Here is a 19,126-nt window from a genome sequence, read left to right as displayed (position 1 = left end):
GGGTTTCTAGAAGAGGCTTGTGGTGTGGTCTGTTTAAAATCTGAAAGATGATCCCAAACCTTTCCTTCTACCTGCTCTCTTACCTTGCCTTCCCACAGCCCCCTCAGCCCCTGCTGCCAGGCCTCCAGGTGGGGCGACACTCACCTGTGTGTACGAACATGTGCTTGACGTAGTTCTGTTTGGCGGTGAAAGTCTTGTTGCAGAGAGTGCACTCATAAGGCTTTTTTTCGCCTTGCCCACTGGCTGTGCTGTGGCCTGCGGATGAGGCCAGGGGCTGTGGCGCTGGCAGCTGTGCAGTAAAGGTCGACAGGCCAGGCTGGGACACTGTCACAAACTGGGTCTGCTGGCCTGCCAGGGGCTGTGGCAGGCTGAAGAGGAAAGGCTTGGGGCCACTGCCCGCGGGCTGGGTAGTGAAGAGGGCTGGCAGGTAGGTGTTGCCAGCTGTGCCAATGACCTGTGTGTTGCTGGTCAAGGTCAGAGGCATCCTCAGGTTGCTGGTGAGGGTTTCTGTCTGGCGTAAGTAGAGCTGGGTACTTGGCAATGGCTGCCCGATGGACGTGTTGACCGAAGGCTGTTGTAGGACGCTCTTGTCGGAGCTGTTGCTGACAGTGATAACAGTGTTGTCCATCTCCACTTCATTGCTTCTCTCCGGAGAGGAAGCACCTGTTTCTAGCTGGTTTGTCTGTGGACCACCCTCGGCGGGGGCTTCTGCAGCCTGCTCGGGTTGGGCGGGTTCAGCTTGGCTGTCCCGCGCCGCCCCAGGCCCAAACTGCTGCTCCACCGAGTCGGGCTCGGTGCCTATGGAGGAGCTGACGCCCGAGTCGAAGCTTTCACCTTTGGGCTCACTCTCGGTGCCCTCGGCCTGGTCTGTGTCTTCCGTGCACTCCTCGGATTCGTTGCGTTCTAGGATCTGCACCCTTTGCTGCCCGTAGTAGTCGTAATCGTCCTCCATCTCCTGCTTGATGTGGATGTTGCCCACTAGGGTCTGGATGCGCACAGGTCGGGGCTGCTTGCGGCAGTGCGTGGTCTCGGGGGTGGTGGACAGGTAGCGCTCCATTTGCTGCGAGCGCTCATGGATGCGTGTGATCCAGCTGGGGTCTTCCATGTGGTGGTCGCGGGGCAGGCCGAGCGCAGTCTCGTGGTGGCTGACCACTGCGCCGCTGTAAAAAGAGCGCTCGCCGCTGCCATTCTGCATGGAGCACGCGTAGAGTGCCGAGTAGATCCTGTCCACGCTGTGCTGTGGGTGGCTCTGCAGGTAGCCTGACTCCGTGTCGCTGCTCTGGCCTGACGTGCCTGACTCGGGAGTGCCCCGCGGTGTGTCCTGGCCCGAGTCCTGGATCCCCGGGAACACATCGCCCACGTTCTGTGACACGATACGCGTGCACTCGTCGATGACTGTTTTGATCTGCAGGATGCTAGCGGCCGTGAGGATCTGCAGAGCTTCCGACTGTGAGACCCGTAGCACGCCGCTGTACATGAAGTCAATGAGCTTTTGCACTGACTGCACTGACACCACCGACGGGATCTCGATGTCGCTGTAGCCAAGCAGCAGTTTGTCCTGGAAGAAGGGGCTGCCGGCTGCCAGCACACAGCGGTGTGCGCGCAGCATGCTCCCGTGGATGCGCACCGTTACGTCACAGAAGTGGCCACGGTTGCGCTGCTCGTTGAGGGTCTCGAGCACGGAATTGCTGAAGTTGTGAAGGTTGATGCTGTGAATGCGCTCGGTCATCCCCTTGCAACTGATGTCACCTGCAGCATGTCAACGCAGACACAAAACAGGGCATGGGTCAGATCTAGCTGGCTGCATTCCTAACACCTAGGTTTCAGGTGAGTAATGCTCATGGCTCCTAGAAGCACTGCCCTTACATATGCAAGCGGGGAGATGGACAGGCTGCGGCATACAAGCTGTAGGTAGGATGGCCTGAGGGAAAAGGACCTTGAATTTTGCTCCAATTCCTGCCTTAGTGCCGCAGCCATTTTGGGTATCCATATTAACTCCCCAGAGCTTCGGCTGAGGTAGAGTGGCCTAATAACCAGATGGTTTGTTTGCCTGCTATTCCTACAGCTTCAGCAAAGAACTGGAAGGCAAATGGAGGACTTGTTCTTATGGAACACTATACCTCCACTTTATTTTTATTTATGTATTTATTTACTTTGCCTTCACTTTAGACAGGCCTAAGCCCAGATTCTTTGGGAAAGTTTACATTTCCCCCAACTTATCAAAGTCCCTTATTTTATTCATACACGGTGACCATATTCATAGTTAACAAATAAACCCCCTTCCTATTATCAAAACCCACACCATGTATGCAAAAATTCTTGGAAAATTCAACGCAGACTAAGATGTCTACCAAACAGTCATGATCATGCTTTCCGGATGATGGATGGGCTACAGAAAGCAATCTGCTAGCTAAAGGGGCACTCCACGGCTGCTTTCTGTATCTACTCATTCTTCTTGTCATCTCTGACAACCTGTTTGAGCACTTTCTAGGGTGGTTGCATGTGATATGGAAGGTTTTCTGAATTTTCTGAGGCTTAATGAAGGAGGAATGTTAAAAAGGTCAGAGATGGCAGTTCTGACCCAGGAAACTAGAGTACATTGGTGATCATATTTATTATGCAAACAGGGCACTTTCAAGAGTGAAAGAGAGCATTGTTGATAATTAGGCCAGGATAGCAGGAGTAAACCAGAAGTGGGATATATGATCTCCTTGGGTAATAGGGTGCTTTACGTACTTGCCACAGGGAAGTATTAAACAGCTCCCAGGAGGAAGGCAACAGCTATGTGGAGGCTGCGGATAGCCTGACCCAGCGCCACCCCTATAATATAGGCTGTATGACAAGGGATACTATTGATAAGATTTGGATTCAGAATGAGAAAGAAAACAGGTGGCTATAGCAGCAGATCTTAGGGCTTTTCTATTTTTCTAGCTCACCTCTCAGATGGCTCTAGAGAATCCCCCTCCAAATAATTCTTCAATAAGATTCCCCATTCTTGCCTTTACAACTGAACAATCAGCTTGGGAAAGTGCAATAAGTAGGCTTTCAAAACCAAATGGCCCAAGCACTGATTGTTGGCCTGTGACCCAAATCTCTCCGTCTTGTGAGAAGCCACCTGAGAGGCAACAGCCTGCAGATAGGAAGAAGGCCTACCTCCTCAAACTTTCTGCTCTACCTTGTGATAGAAGACTCGTTCAGGAAACTCTGAGTTCAATGAGCGTTTCTACCTTGCTTCACTCAATCACCCTCACATGGTATGAGCTTAACATAATAAACGTTCAATAATACAATTTGCACTAATTTGTGTAAGAGCATTCTTTCTTGTTCTGACTCTATCAGGTCTGTTATGTGCCTAAAATATTGTATTAGGCTACAGATTCCATCGTTTTTACTTATATAAGACAAGTTCTCTTTGCCAGATTAAAGAATTAAAGTGAATCCCCTGTAACCATGTTAATACAAAATACGGCCCCAAAGGAAGGCACAAATAACCCAGGAAGGGCTGTTCAGGAACTCAATCAGCAGCAGACCAAATTTCAAGTTCTTGCTGAGTTCACCATACATACATACCATGATAGTAATCACAAGAGAACATTTTTTAGGGGTTACTGTTCTAACTGCTTTATGTATATGATTTCATTTAATCTTACAGCAACCATGGGGAGTAGATGATAGTATTCCCATTTTACAGATGAGGAAACTGAGGCCAGAGAAACTAAGAAACTTGCTCAAGTACACACAGGCGATTGTTGGTAGACTGGCATCTAAACCCAGGCAGTCTGGCTGTAGAGTTCACCCTCTTAACTGCTTCATTATATTGCATAGTTTGCCCCTTACTGAGGTCTGGCCCTTAAGGATCCACAGCTCTGTTGTGAAGCTGTGTGAAAGGCTTTGCCCACTACTACCTCCAGCTACTTCTATACCTACCTGTGATTTAGCATGGCTTTCATATTTTTAGGCTGTGATGCTTTGACATAGCCTCAGTTGTCTAACTTAAAGAACTTATTTTTTTAGATGTCATAGTGCAAGAAGTAAGACAACTAACTAACTGGCACTATGGTTTAGAATTTTCTATATATAATTTTACTATAACCAAGGTCTCTTTCATTTAAGTAAAACAATAAGCAGTAAAACTGGTTGTGTCTGTGATCATCTCTGTGTAGGATGGATTTATTACAACATTTTTTTCTACACAAGTGAAAACACTCTTTAAACACACATTCGCTCATAGCATTAGTTACAACAATAACACTAGAGATGTCATATATGACAGTTTTCTTTCAGATAATTCTTGGAAGTAGCTCTATCACAATTATCACAATAATTAGTATCCATGTAGTGTTTGACAGTGTATACAACTTTTTTACATGTAACATCTCATTTATTCCTTACAACAATCCTACATGTGTTCCGGAAAGGGTTTTTGTTTTGTTTTGTTTTGTTTTTGACAGAGTCTTGCTCTGTTGCCCAGGCTGGAGTGCAGTGGCACAATCTCAGCTCACTGCAACCTTCAAATCCTGGGTTTAAGCAATTCTTGTGCCTCAGCCTCTTGAGTAGCTGGGATTACAGGCGTACGCCACCACACCTGCCTAATTTTTGTATTTTTAGTAGATGGGTTTTCACCATATTGGCCAGGCTGGCCTCGAACTCCTGACCTCAGGTGATCTGCCCACCTCGGCCTCCCAAAGTGCTGGGATTACAGGCATGAGCCACTGTGCCCAGCCCTTCAGGACAAGTCTTATTATTACTATTTCATATAAGAGAAAGTTGAGACTCTCAAAATGTCTAAATGACTTGCCCAAAGTTTTGCACAGTAGCACGAGGCAGTGTTGGGATTAGAACCTATGCCTTTTAATTCTTTTTCCACTGCATAACAGTGGATCACTGAGGAATGAAACTTGAAGTGCCCAAAGATTGAGAGTTATCTTAATTCTCAGCAGAAAAAAAAGAAAGACACTGAAAGTAATAATGAAGGTTGCTTTAGAGATGAGAAATGAACACACATAATCACACACACACACAATTTCATGAGAAAAATACAAACTGACCAGACTGGATTGCAAATTTAGTTCACCTAAACAATCAAGTTATCTACTAAACAGTCTGAGTTAAGACTCTTGCGATAATATTGCCACCAAGTTCATTAAAAACCACAGAGACAAACCTAAACCTGCACACGTACACAACCTGATCTGACATGCCTGGTTGAATTTTATAGACACAATTCTTAAATATCTCCCTGAGTACACTGGCCCCACACTGCAGTGAACAGCCGTGAAAAGCTGAATCGTTTTTGCTGATATGAGTACAGATGCGAAGGGGGACGCTGCCTCCCCATTCAAGCATGCCTCATTCCTCCAGCACACAATGCTGAGGCAATTCCTTTCCCAGGCTTTCTTTTATTTTTAACACTAATACAGTGGGAAAAAGTTTCTGCCACAGCAAGGCAAAGTCCAGGCTTTTGTGAGCATGTCCTTTTCATCCAATGGGCATTAATGTATAGATTCCAATGGAATAAATCTGAAATACTCTACTGTAGAAGATTTGTCCCCCATTGAAAACAAATTTTGATTAGATGGTTATTCAGGGAGTGTATAGGAAGGAATGGTGTGAAAATGCTAACTCTATTCTTTCTTGGATTGGCACTGAATAGGCATTTGGGCTATTCAAGAAAAAACAAAACAAAACAAAAAACACACACACACACCCAAACCCCAACCCTATCAACTGTACAAAACCACAAAACTTTACATACACTATGTGATTATGTGTATTTGGGGATTCTTCCCCACCCAAAATAAAAAATGCACAGTGTTATGAACACAAAACTGATGGCAAAATGAAAAAGTGATAAAAATAGTTCTCTGTGTTTTAAAAGAATAACTTACCTCCTTTTCACTAGAGTAAAAATATAGAGTCAGCCTGTGATGGCATTCTCTCGAAACATGGAAGGAATTGCAGTAATGAAAGTCATCACATATTCTAAGTGACTGTTCTGCGAGAGCACAACACAGACGGGCTAAAGCAGGGGTGAGTACTGAAGGGAAAATCTGCCTGTGGGGAGTTGGGGATAGAGGGCCTGACTCTCTGTTTTGCAGGAACGTTGCTCCTGCCTGTCCCTTAAGCTGCAGGGGTCCAGGGATAGGACTTAGCATGAGAATAAAAAGCTGCCTGCTCTCAAGAGAAAATGAGCAAGAAAGGAAACAGCAGGCAATACAATCTCTTTTAATTAGGCGTGAAATCCAGTTCTTTCTCAATCAGGAGAGCAAAAGGATATATAAAATGAGACTAGTGCAAGGGTAAGATGCTATAGAGGGGGATGGGGATTTGAAGTCTCTGGACTTGGAAGGAAACACCAGCTCTCAAATGAAAACCAATATAAATTTCGGTCCAGTTAATAAGCCTAAGTCAAGTGGCAGGGCCAGAAAGCCCTTGAGCTTTCAATTTGGGGCACCAGATGAGGTTGGTGGGTCCACACATGGAACAGGGTGCAGCTTGCCAAGTTAGTCACACTAGGAAAGAGCCAGTCATCTCTGGAGAAAGGGGGGATGTATTTTGGTGACTGAGCCCCCTTATTCTCCAAACCCCCTGCCTGGGGTAAGACCTCAGTTACATCTACTTTACCTCCTCATATATGCCAATGGAGTCCTGCTGAATCCCTGCACTAGAGGAAGTATAGTACTTTCTTGCTAACAGGTTCCATCCACAGCAAATGACTCTGCACCACCCTGCTCTCTATTTCTATCTCACTAGTATCATCACAGTCTTGGGAGGGTGGCTGGGAGCACTGGAGAAATCACACATGCAAGTGGAAGGTGGCAAGCAGACAAGATCTCTTTCTCCTACCCTGGCTCCACATACCTAGCATATCCTAGCTGTTAATACCTCGGTAGTGAGACTGGGGAGGGTCATCAACCTATGGGAGGGAGAGCTGTACAGTTTTACTTACCCATTCTTGGGTGAAAAGGGGGATGTTTTGGGCCATCTCCCAGTGAGAGTTCTCCTCTATCTTCCAGACTGTCTAAGCCCAGTTTGGAGGAACCATCAGGGATTTCAGCACTTTTTTTAGCCATTGGTAACAGAATTCTTCACATAAAACATACATCAATTGTTGAAATTTGCAGAAATTTGACTTTGAACTTGCAGAAATTTGACTTTCAAACATATTTGCAGGAATAGCTACTTATGAAAGTTGGGGACTAGCTGGATGTGCTTTTTTAACTACTTATTATTTTATCTAGACAAAGACATTAAAAATTACTAACTTGTTTACAATATTTACAACACCTTTCTATTTATGATCCCAATACTGTAATTAGGTATGTCTTTAATATTACCTGAATTTTTATTCATTCATAGAACATTTCTAGAGAATACTTAAAAGTATTTAAAGGTCCTTGGTTTTATGTTTGGGTTTTAGGGGGTACATATAGTTTTCATAAATGGACATGTTTATACTTTTATAGGAATAAGGTCAGTGGCTTTCATCAAAATCTCAAAGGGGTCTGTGTTTTCCCCAAATTAAGAGCTGTGGATTGAGATTCAGGCATCCCTCTTTAAAATACTTGTAACTGCTTTCCGTAATCAAAGCTTCTAAAACTGATGCAAACTTTGTGATTGCATTACTCTCTGATGCATAAGGTCTGTTGAACTAATATTTTCCATTTACTTAAGTTGAGCTGATACTATTTTGTATGAGAAAGCAAACAATCTTAGCCAAAATGAGAAAGTTACTTTTCAGAAGAGAAATATTTTTTAAAAAGATTAAAAGAGAAGAGAGAAATGTAGATAACTACTGATACTAGCAGAAATCTGGATTATGACAGCCATATAGTTTACAACTTTTGAAGCTAACTATTATTTAGCAAACTTTGTTTTACTCAGAGTAAGTCCCTTTTGACAGTTAAGACAAATCCATAGAAGAATTAAAAAACACCCTGGCCGGGCGCAGTGGCTCATGCTTGTAATCCCAGCACTTTGGGAGGCTGAGGCGGGCGGATCACGAGGTCAGGAGATCGAGACCACGGTGAAACCCCGTCTCTACTAAAAATACAAAAAAATTAGCCGGGCGAGGTGGCGGGCGCCTGTAGTCCCAGCTACTCGGAGAGGCTGAGGCAGGAGAATGGCGTGAACCCGGGAGGCGGAGCTTGCAGTGAGCCGAGATTGCGCCACTGCACTCCAGCCTGGGCGACAGAGTGAGACTCCGTCTCAAAAAAAAAAAAAAAAAAAAATTAGCCGGGCGTAGTGGCGGGCGCCTGTAGTCCCAGCTACTTGTAGAGGCTGAGGCAGGAGAATGGCGTGAACCCGGGAGGCGGAGAGCTTGCAGTGAGCCGAGATCGCGCCACTGCACTCCAGCCTGGGTGAAAGAGCGAGACTCCATCTCAAAAAAAAAAACAAAAAACAAAAAACAAAAAACACCCTTTAACATTTTTTGACAGTTAAAAATTAGATATTGTGGTATAATTTGAATAAAAAATAAATATAAACTCAATATACACATCTAATCAGCCAAAAAAATAGAGTTTACTTGCAAGATCTATAGCACTTCTAATGGGGAGCCTGCCTTTCTTTCTTTTTTCCTCCTTCCCTTTCTTCCTTTTTGCTGTTATACCACGAAGTTTTACTGAGCTTGAAGTATGGGGAATAAGGAGGCAAAATTGAGAACTAGAAAAACATTTGCCCTGTGATTTTGAGGCCCATCCCCAAATCTTGACTTATCTTCCATTCTTGACTTCTTTTTCCTCTCTTCACCAAAAAATAAGAGCTTTGTACTTTATCTAAGGCTGAGAATAGATTTACATTACTAGTGAGATTTTACAGGTCCAAAGGAGAAAGTAATTCCAGAAAAGTCTTTTTACTTGGCCTTAGAGGTGTCAACAGTTTCCCTTGGTTAGCCCAGGTCTTTGGCTTGCCTGATTTTATGTTAAGTCTGCTGTTATCTCTAAGAAAGGATGAGGGCATGCCTGCCCATATTGTAAAACTGTAAATACAACTGACTTATGAATGCAGCTGCTTTTGGGGGTCACTTGAATTTTCACCATTTCATTAGTGAAACATTTACTGAGAATACCCCAGTATAAATGGAACCATAAGGATACAAATGATCTGAAATCTAAATCAATAGAAGAAATTTATCCATAAGGATCTTTGATATTGGAAACATATATTAATCAATCAACTTCTCCCAGACCTCAGTGCTCAGGAAAAGCTGTATTTTGCTTTTCTTTGTGGAGCCTGTGAATATCATAACTGATCATGTTTCCCTCTTGGCTGGGCTCACTAGGGGGCTCAGAATAAAAATTTAGGCCCCCTTTTAGCAACTATGTAGGACCTCATGGTATGCTTTTCTATGTAAAATTTTCACCAGCCTCATTATATTATCAATTCTTTATTTTACCTCTACTCTGATTTCTTTTTTTTGTAGTTATATAGAAATATATTCCCTACATATTTATTAACAATTGAATATTATTTTAAGCCACCTCAAATCCCTTACTTATGAGGTGAGGGCATAATCAATCAATTAACAACTAATTGAACATCCACTTTATGAAACCAATTCCAACCATAAGTTAAAACTTCAGTCTTGGCCGGGCACGGTGGCTCACGCTTGTAATCCCAGCACTTTGGGAGGCCGAGGCGGGCGGATCACGAGGTCAGGAGATCGAGACCACAGTGAAACCCCGTCTCTACTAAAAAAAATACAAAAAATTAGCTGGGCGTGGTGGCGGGCGCCTGTAGTCTCAGCTACTCGGAGAGGCTGAGGCAAGAGAATGGCGTGAAACTGGGAGGCAGAGCTTGCAGTGAGCCGAGACTGCGCCACTGCACTCCAGCCTGGGCGACAGAGCAAGACTCCGTCTCAAAAAAAAAAAGAAAACTTCAGTCTTCAGTATTATCACGCTATATGCTTTATGAATTTTTTATACTTTGAGCATCTGATTCCAATGAGGTAAACTGTTGAAATTTACAGTACAGTTTGTGAAAATTAAGTTTTACTCTGTGAATAAAGAATTAGATAGATAATTCCAGACAACATTCTGAAAGACACTTACACCCTCATTCCAAAGTCGAAATGAAATGAGGGGGAGAAGACCTGCTGGGACTAAGGAAAAAAGTCAATGAAATCTGAGGTTGATGCCTTTAAATCCTCTTAAATTGTAAACCTTTTGAGACACCTTTTAGGAGTTTCATTTTTTTCTCTCTCTAAAGCGCTTTCCTTACAAATTTAGCTACTGCCCTATTGTAACCTTTTTCTTTGTTCGCTAAATCTGGGGAACAAAAATACAGAGATGCTACATCCGTGGGTGGTATACAAAAATGAACCAAAGGATCTACTTAAATTCACAAATTTGTGCTGTTTGAACTTGGCTTTGAATAGACCTTAAAGAAGGATCTGTATATTCAATTGTACAGTTAATAAGTTAGGTCTTTTGTTTTGCTTAAGAAGCAATGACAAATTTAAAAATTGAGTATATGAAAACCAGCATCTTCTTACTTAATAATCTGTTCTTGCAGTCTCTACATAATCATATACTTATTTTATAGCAAAAACAGATTTATAAATTCAGTGAGTTCAAAGATTCAGTATAACTCCCAGGTATGGCATTTCTTTAAAGAACATCATCACACACTGATGAATTATAGTTAGGTAAGAAAACTGATTTTTTGACTTCGGGAAAACTTTTATCTGGACTTAAATGAGTGAGAAAACAGAACTCAATAGTGTCATTAAAAAAAAAAGGTTTCTGCCAAAAAATATCATCGAGTTCCCAATTCATAGAACTTCCTTTAGTCCTCTGTTGCTGTGCTGTTCTGAAACTGCTTTTGAAGCAGGTCTTCAAATTCATGCTCAAATGTTCTCTTTCCTTGGGTCTTTCTGAAAAATAAAAAAAAGTTGCTTCCAATGAGACTGCTGTTTTTCAAGAGTATCTCTGTTTGTTGGTAGGAGGAGAATGGCACAATCGCGGCTCACTGCAACCTCTGCCTCCTGGGTTCAAGCGATTCTCCTGCCTCAGCCTCCTGAGTAGCTGGGATTACAAGTGCGCTACCAAGCCCGGCTAATTTTTTTTTGTATTTTTAGTAGAGACGGGTTTCACTATGTTGGTCAGGCTGGTCTCGAACTCCTTACCTCGTGATCCGCCCACCTCGGCCTCCCAAAGTGCTGGGATTACACGCGTGAGCCACTGTGCCTGGCCGATTTCTGTATGGACTTGAGCAATGATAGATAATTTTACTGAGGAGTAAAGACCTTCCATCCCAAAGCAACAGGGAAAAGCCAAGGAAAAAGATTAATCTGTTTTGTTGGATGACTGGTTAAAATGGAAGCACTGAGGTGATTTGTGTGGGCTAGGTTAAGAGAGTAGCTGAAATTCATCTGCGCACCTAGGGTATAGAACCAGGCACATGAAATCCTTAAAAAAAAGAATAAGACCTAAGTTCCTTTTTAGCTTAGACTGAGATGAAGAATAAGTGCTGTCAGATAGAACTCAAAACCTTGGGAGATTCTGGTAAATAAGTAAAGTAGAAGGCATACTTTATAATTACTTTAATCACAAGTAGGCATTTTATCTTTATGATATTCTTTATATATTCTTTTGTATAATATTTATTATATTATTTACATATTATCAAAAAAGACATTGAGCTATAGAAGTCTCCTGCAGCTATAGCTAACATTCAAGTTATCTGATTTCACTTCACTGATTTGGTTGGATTTGATTTTCTCTAAAATAAAATCTCTGTGCTAATCCAAAAGGTTGGCCATTTTGCTTTCCTGTGTGTGGATTACATTCATTTTTACTTCTCTTCTGCTGAATTTTCTGCAGTTCTGAAGTTATTGTGGTTTCTCTCCTCACCAAGTCTTATCATCCCCATGAACCTTATTCAAACTTTTTCCTTCTCTGTGAAGCCTTCTGTGATTACTAGAGTTCTCTTTTCTTGGTTTCTACTGGTTGGTGAGGTAATAAACTGAGACATTAATTTTTGGCTTGTTCTCACTGAATTAGAAAACTTTCTTAATGAGAAGGTATCTTCCCCCTTCCTCCACCTGTAGGAAAGAACGGCCAGGTTTTTGTATACTTTATAGGCTCCTTTGCCTCAGGGAGTTGTGGTTTCAGAGCCCATTAAGCCCTAAAGAATAAACCATAAAACTAAGAGTTTTCTTTCCTAATCTCTGTTCTCTAAAATGAATTATTAACCTGAGCCCTTTCTGGGGTAAGGAGAGTGAGGCTGATTGATGCTTTGGAGTTAGAGAATTGGATAGCATTACTGGAGAGAAAAACAATCAACTTTCCCTCAAATGGGGAAGGTAGCAAGGTCTCTACTTGCATACAGCTCCAGTTGAGGTAATTGCTTGGCACACTTCTGAAGCCTGGACATAAAAAGGCAACACTCTGAGAGGAACAGTGATCATCTGGGGGCTGGGCCAATGGTCAACAGCAAGGACCACTGTGGAGGGCATCTGTAAACCCAGCTAGTGCAGTAGTGCTGGCAGTCAGAAGGACAAGGCTCATGGCATCTTTGTGGGGTAGTCAAGCAATGTCAGTGATGGAGACCATCATGGACGAAGGACTTAGATTTCATGAGTCTTGTACCAATCTAGGGATGAGAAGGGAGCCCCAAAACTTGGCTGTATTTCTTGCTAATTTGGTGACAGGGGCCTCAGGTTTAATTTTCTTTAGAAAAATAAGGGAATTTTTTTGTACCTGAATGTTAAGGAGTGTTGGGGAAGTTCACCTGAACTTCCTATACATGTAGCACCTAAGTTAGTTCTTACCAATATATTATTGTTTCTTTTCTTTCTTTTTTCATTTGTGTCTGTCTTATCTCTCTAAGACTCCAAGCCTCCCAAAGGCTAGTATCTTGTCTTGTTATAACCACAACTACAATGACAACTACAAATATTTATCTGAATCCCTCATTGTGTCCAGCATGTTTCTTTATAATGTGTGGGTTCTATGTGAGTGCTTGTTTGGTCAACTCTTCACTACACTTCACAAACATATTGACGATAAGTGGGAACCTCAGGGTGCACATTTACTCTGAGATATGTCTATGTGGTATGGTCCCAAGGGGGCTTTCCCACCCCCGAAGTTCTGTGAATTGCTGTTTTTCTTGTCCTTTATTTCCCTACTTACCCACAGTTCTATTTTCAATATGAATTTAAAGTCCAAGCAATTGTTTTATGTGTTCCCTGAGTTGCCCACAAACTCTGCTCATTCATTTATGACTTCTGACACATGCCATGCTGTCTCCATCTCCCTGATTCCATTTCCCCAGAGAGACAGCTCACTGGGTCCCCCTGTCAACAGAGGATTCAGTGGAACCCAAAGCTAAGCCATACTTTGTAATAAAAAATAAGAAGAGATGACCAATCTATGATGTGATAGAAAAATGATCAGGCCAAACTCCGATCACTTTTGCCTAAGTTAGGGAAGCTAACCTGCTTGGTAACAGATGTTACAGAAATATCTATCAATCAGCATTGATAACAGGGTATTTATATGTACATTAACGGTAGTGTCAAGGATTGTTTAGAATATTTTCTCTTGGTGGCCACTGGGTGTCCTCATTTACAAAGTAAATATGCAATATTTAGTGAAGGTCACTGGAGAGAATAAAAGACACTAGTTTTCTCTTTGGCCCTTCACATACTGGGGATAAATTTATTGCTGAACTCACAACCAGGTTATATATTAGTACAGTTTAAAAACCTTCAGGTCAAACTGTTAAAGTTTATAACCAAGAGTAACTTATTCAGGGTCCAGACATGAATTTAAAAGGCTGTTTCCTCAACAGAGGGGACTGTGATCCGCTATTAGAATGAGCCCTTATTCATTTGAAAATTGGCATGGGATTTTGACTATCTGCCGAGAGAGCCAGCAGAGAGGAGCAGAGAAGGTCTTAATTTATTCTTGAAAGAAAAGAGAACACCAAATATCTCCATGGGATATTTGTTAGATTCTGTTTTTATCTCACCTTTTCTGAAAACTAATTAAAAATAATAATGAGAAAGATAAAATATGTCCTTTGCCTAGGCAACCTGAAATAATGTGAAAAACATTACAGTGAGCTGGGTCAGTATACTGATTATCAATCATTTCACATTTGAAGACAAAGAATTAAATTATTCCTTTGTGGACCTGTTATCCCACCTGTAAAACAAAGGTGTGTATGCTTCACAGGGACGTTGTAGGGACAAATAGAATACGAGGCACACAAGCTTCCTAGGAAGAGAAACTGTACATGAGATAGATTTAGGGCATTACTAATATTCTAATTGTGGCTGAGTCACAGTTGTGTATGACTTGTTCCTGCTGGAAGACAGGGGTCAAGGCCAGAGCTCACACAGCCAACAAATATGTACTGATTTGCTGCTCCCAGGCACTGAGTCTGACACACTGCTCAGCAATCACTTAGTGCTCCCTAAAGTGGTATTTTGCATTTCTAGGATTGTCATTGTCTCTAAATTTATACTTATATACATCGCTGATGAGGTTCTTCCCTTGCATGGCAAAAAGAATTTCAGCCTTCCTCCAATTCAAGATACAGGCCTACTATTGAATACATAACAGTACATGGCCTTCAAGTGTCATGCCTAGCCAATTAGCTAATCCTTTCCCAAAATAAACTTCACTGTAATTTTTTTTCACTAGCATACATCTCCAGCTTAATTATTATTCTCTGGCATGTTATTTCAGTACATAAATTATCAATATGATTTTATGTCAAAACCAACAATTTGACCAGGCATGGTGGCTCACACCTGTAATTCCAGTACTTTGGGAGGCTGAGGTAGGTGGGTCACTTGAGTTTAGGAGTTTGAGACCAGCCTAGCCAACATGGTGAAACCTTGTTTCTTCTAAAAATACAAAATTAGCTGGGTATGGTGGCGCATGCCTATAATTCGAGCTACTCAGGAGGCTGAGGCAGGAGAATCATTTGAACCCTGGAGGCGGAGGTTGCAGTGAGCTGAGATCATGCCACTGCACTCCAGTCTAGGCAACAGAGTGAGACTCTGTCTCAAACAAACAAACAAACAAACAAACACCCCCCAACAATTTATACAAGCAACATCAGGGAAGCTAGGAACCTCTATGAGCTCTTCTCTGCCTTTCAGAGATGTTCGATTGTCTTACTAGCCGAGCTTAATAGCCTTTTCTGTTTTTAAAGGACCACCATGCACGTCTCTAGTACAGCAATCTCTAACACTTAATCAACAGTTAAATCTACAGCAATATACAATAGCCAGGTCACTTTCACCCTGAGATTATACTAAAGGCTCAAAATATACTCAGAGTGTATGGAAAAGTGTCTCATTTCTTCTAAAGATCCTTAAATTCCTTGCCTTTATAGTATTATCCAACCCATTAATTAGTAGATTCATTTTTCAACTACTGTAACCCCAAAGATACTTATCTGCAGAGCCCTCCTGATTGTATTTTACCCTTGGCCTTTTCTCCTTTTAGTTTCCTCAGTTTGCACCTGTAATTTCACTTTTAGAACTTCTCTAGGCTCGGTGGCTGAACACCACACAGCACAGGCTTTATCTGATGTGCCGGCGCCTGGTGTGGTCTAAGACACACTGGTGTTTTGTTCCTGAAGGACTGATGTTCTGAAACCTAGACTCTAACACAAAGGAGATCATTAGCTCATTTTAAGTGTCTCTTTTCTTCCCTCCCAGCCTCCTCCTACCCACCCCAATACTTCCTTAGTCCTAAGCACTGGCAGCAGATGGCAACCATATTCCAAAGCTGAGTATACACAAAATAGTGCCATGGAGAACAGAGTGGCTTCAAAGTTAGCCTTTCTATTCAAGTGGGATGGCGGGGACTTCTGGAGGAGTGAACTCATCTCTCATTCATTTAATCCTCTATTCATTCAGCCAGGAATTTGTTTTCCTACACATCCTTCTACTGTCCAGCCAGTTGAGGGAGGGTGGGCATGAAGCAACTCTCTTGAGGGCCCTTCCAGCAGGAGGGCACTAAGATTTCTATGCCAAGCTCTTGTTTCCTGGGGCCAGCTCTGCCTGCTACTGATCAAATCATGCCATTCCCGTAAGAGGAGCTTGGGAACACAGTGTGTGGGGGGTGGATTTCTCAAGAACTGTCTCCTTGCTAGACTGACAGTCACATGCTGTATTCCCTAGACAAAGATTAGACCCAGGAAAAGGACGAAACAAGGAGGAGGATGTGGGGTTGCAGAAAACTGTGCAGGATGTTACAGTAACGGGAGGTGGGAGTGGGAAAACCTTTCCTTTTTGTTGTTTCAAGGTTTGCTAGAGCTTTTGCCTAATCATCTGTTTGAGCATCTTGAAAATAAGTATCTATTTCCATGATATCTATCAAAAACAGGCACCAGATTACACTACAAAGTTGACCTGCCATATTGCTATTAGAATTAAAACATGTAGCAGCCTACATTCAAAAGAAAGCTTTTCTGTTTCCCCAGCATAAAAAGCAGAGGGTATTTGTGATACACTTTGTTTTGTAGGTCTGCTGAATGAAAAAAATAATCAGGTAAAAAATTAGTACCTATATTTTCACAAACGGGCAAAATACTTACAAATGCACTACATCGTTATTTTAGCTTCATTCTCCCCACCACATTCATTTATTCATTCAACAAACATTTGCTGAGCACCTACTCTTAATATGTGTAAGCACTTTCCTGGGTGCCAGGGCTTCCTTCAGCAGTGGACAAGGTAAACAAGATTCTGCCCTCCTGAATTCTGTCACCTGGCCAAAATAAACATTTAACAAGTATGCTGCTAGAATTTTAATTGAGGAAAAGGAATAATACATCTTACCTAGTATTTCTTCTGAATCTTTCTTAAACATATTTCTTGAAGGCCCAGACTCCTTTAACTAAGAAGTTCTATCTTAAATCTCTCTCTTTCCATTGTTACATTCATTCCTTTCTTGGCTACAATGTGGAGAGTTCAGATTGCAACTGCTATCATTTCTGGGGGGAATGGGGGTGGGACTGTAACCCTGAGAATCCTTGCTTTTCAAACTACACATATATTTTCTCTGTAAATATTGTACCATCTAATTTGCGTCTTTGGATTTTGTTGATTAGCCATCAACATGTGATTTAAGGAATACTGCATATGAGATGCAGAAATCATGACTCAGTAAGTTATTATTTTAAAGCTCTATTTTGGGATTTATACAGACTTGTGTACAGTCTAGTTTGGCTTTCAATCTAATCTGCAACTATTACTAGGAGGCTTGTAGATCAAGTTCCATACCCATGTGTCTCTGGAATTCTACAGTGAGAAGCAAAAGTGCTCAGGAGTTAAGAGAAGCAAACGTCCGAAATTATCTCCATGCATTACCAAAAACTGTGGGCACCACGGCACGGGGAAAACTTACCAGGTACAATGAGCCAGTGACTGTTACTGAATTTCTTAAGATTACACTTTTCCCAACTACTGCAGACTGCTTCAGAATAGAAGAGGGTAAGTAAGCAGGGTGATTACAAGCAATCCTCCTTGGAAGTGAAACTCATTTACTTTTCTAAGTTTACCTTTATTTTGAATTATTTCAGACAACTCTCAAGCCATCAAGCCGACTGACTTTCAAAAAAATAAAAGATGCATTTCTTTACTTGTAAGTATTTGTCTTTGCAAAGGGCTCTCTGATATGGTAGCACAGAAGTTTGCACATTCTAAGGATCTGATGTTTTGCCCTCTTTGGGTATCCCGGCTGGAAGGAGCTATGGTGAAAGGGCACCTAAGGTGAATGGACAGATTGTAGATGGGTGCACATAGGAAAATGTACAGCTCCTACAATGTATTCTGAGGTAAGAGAGCACACAAATCCATTCCCTATAATTTGAAAATCTCTCTTCTTTTTTTATTTTTTAGAGACAGGGTCTCACTCTGTCACCCAGGGTGGAATGCAATGGGATGATCATGGATCACTGCAGCCTTGACTTCCTGGGCTCAGGTGATCCTCCCACCTCAAATTCCCAAGTAGCTGGACTACAAGTGCACACCACTATGCCCCGCTAACTGTTTTGCAGAGATGGGGTTTCACTATGTTGCTGAGGCTGGTCTCAAACTCCTGGGCTCAAGTGATAAATCCACATTGGCCTCCCAAAGTGTTGGGATTACAGGTGTGAGCCACCATGCCCAGCGTGAAAATCTCTTGTTGACTAGAATGCACTTGAAGACAAAAAGAAACTTAATAGGTTAACACAAGAATGTAATGCTATAATATTAATAATACTCTAAACCTTTCCTACACCAAGAAGACAACATTCAGAGAGATCTGAAACTTCTTTCAGCCCCAGTTTCCTTATCTGTAAATGGGGTGTTTTGTAATAAGATTATGCATATTAGTCCTCTTTCATTTTTAGGAAAAAAAAAAAAAACCATACAAATGGGGGAATAAAAGAAGGCAAAAAGATAATGGAGAAACTTCCCAGTCTATTCAGGCCTGAATCCAAGAAGGGACAAGAAGGGCACTGGCTTTTCCTCGAAGTGAAGGAGGTAACTGTCCTACACACAATCTCCTCCCATAGATCTAGGGCTTTTCAGCCTCAGTCATTCTCAGGGGGAAAGGATGGGGACCTGCAACAACTTTCACTTAGGCTGCATCAATTTTAGTTCATATTAATAATTTTCAAGCACTTAAAACTGTAGCCAACACTCAAATTCATGGAGTGCTGGCTGTTTTTCTGGTGCTGCTTTAAGGGCTTTACATACAGTGTTCCATCGAATCCTTCTAATAACCTTATGAGATGGATACTATTTTTATTCTCATTATGCAATTATGCACATGAGGAAATGGAAACATAAGGAGGTTAATTAAAGGCACATAAAATGCATTCATAGGCTGAAGTTCACGTTAAAAAGAGCAAATAACTAGACCATGGGGGTGAGAAAATATTTTCTGAATACTGGAAAACAACACATAGCCCCAGTCTTAGTCCATTAGCAACATGTTCAAGAAATAGCTTTAGTAGTCTGTTATCATACCTGCCCCTGTCCTGAAGGCATATCGGAGGGACCCGAGAGGGCATCAGGAGCCATTCTGCATTGAGATGTTCACAGGGACCTCTCCTCATTGCTTCTAAGTTCACTCTTGGGTGCCAGGTTTGAGGGTGCAGATTCTGATTA

At 42.0% G+C, this 19,126-nt stretch overlaps 1 protein-coding gene and 1 long non-coding RNA gene across 12 annotated transcripts in view; one reads left to right on the top strand and one right to left on the bottom strand.

The window, feature by feature from the left end:
* ZBTB20 (zinc finger and BTB domain containing 20) overlaps window positions 1-19,126 on the bottom strand; it is a 787,576-nt gene that overhangs the window by 34,182 nt on the left and 734,268 nt on the right. For all 11 annotated transcript variants that reach the window (XM_058437478.1, XM_058437477.1, XM_058437476.1 and 8 more), the window contains one exon: window positions 145-1,749. In XM_058437478.1, the coding sequence (XP_058293461.1) occupies window positions 145-1,749 (1,605 nt within the window). The remainder of the gene's footprint in view (window positions 1-144; window positions 1,750-19,126) is intronic.
* LOC131383244 (uncharacterized) lies at window positions 1,696-18,340 on the top strand. Its single transcript, XR_009213124.1, has 4 exons — window positions 1,696-1,827; window positions 5,903-6,030; window positions 17,276-17,461; window positions 17,551-18,340. It is a non-coding gene; the product is annotated as an uncharacterized LOC131383244 (long non-coding RNA).

The sequence above is a fragment of the Hylobates moloch genome, unplaced genomic scaffold (assembly GCF_009828535.3).
Source record: "Hylobates moloch isolate HMO894 unplaced genomic scaffold, HMol_V3 SCAFFOLD_4, whole genome shotgun sequence".
Taxonomy (NCBI): domain Eukaryota; kingdom Metazoa; phylum Chordata; class Mammalia; order Primates; family Hylobatidae; genus Hylobates; species Hylobates moloch.
Note: the sequence above shows the minus strand (reverse complement) of the source record. Positions and strands in the feature narration are given on the sequence as shown.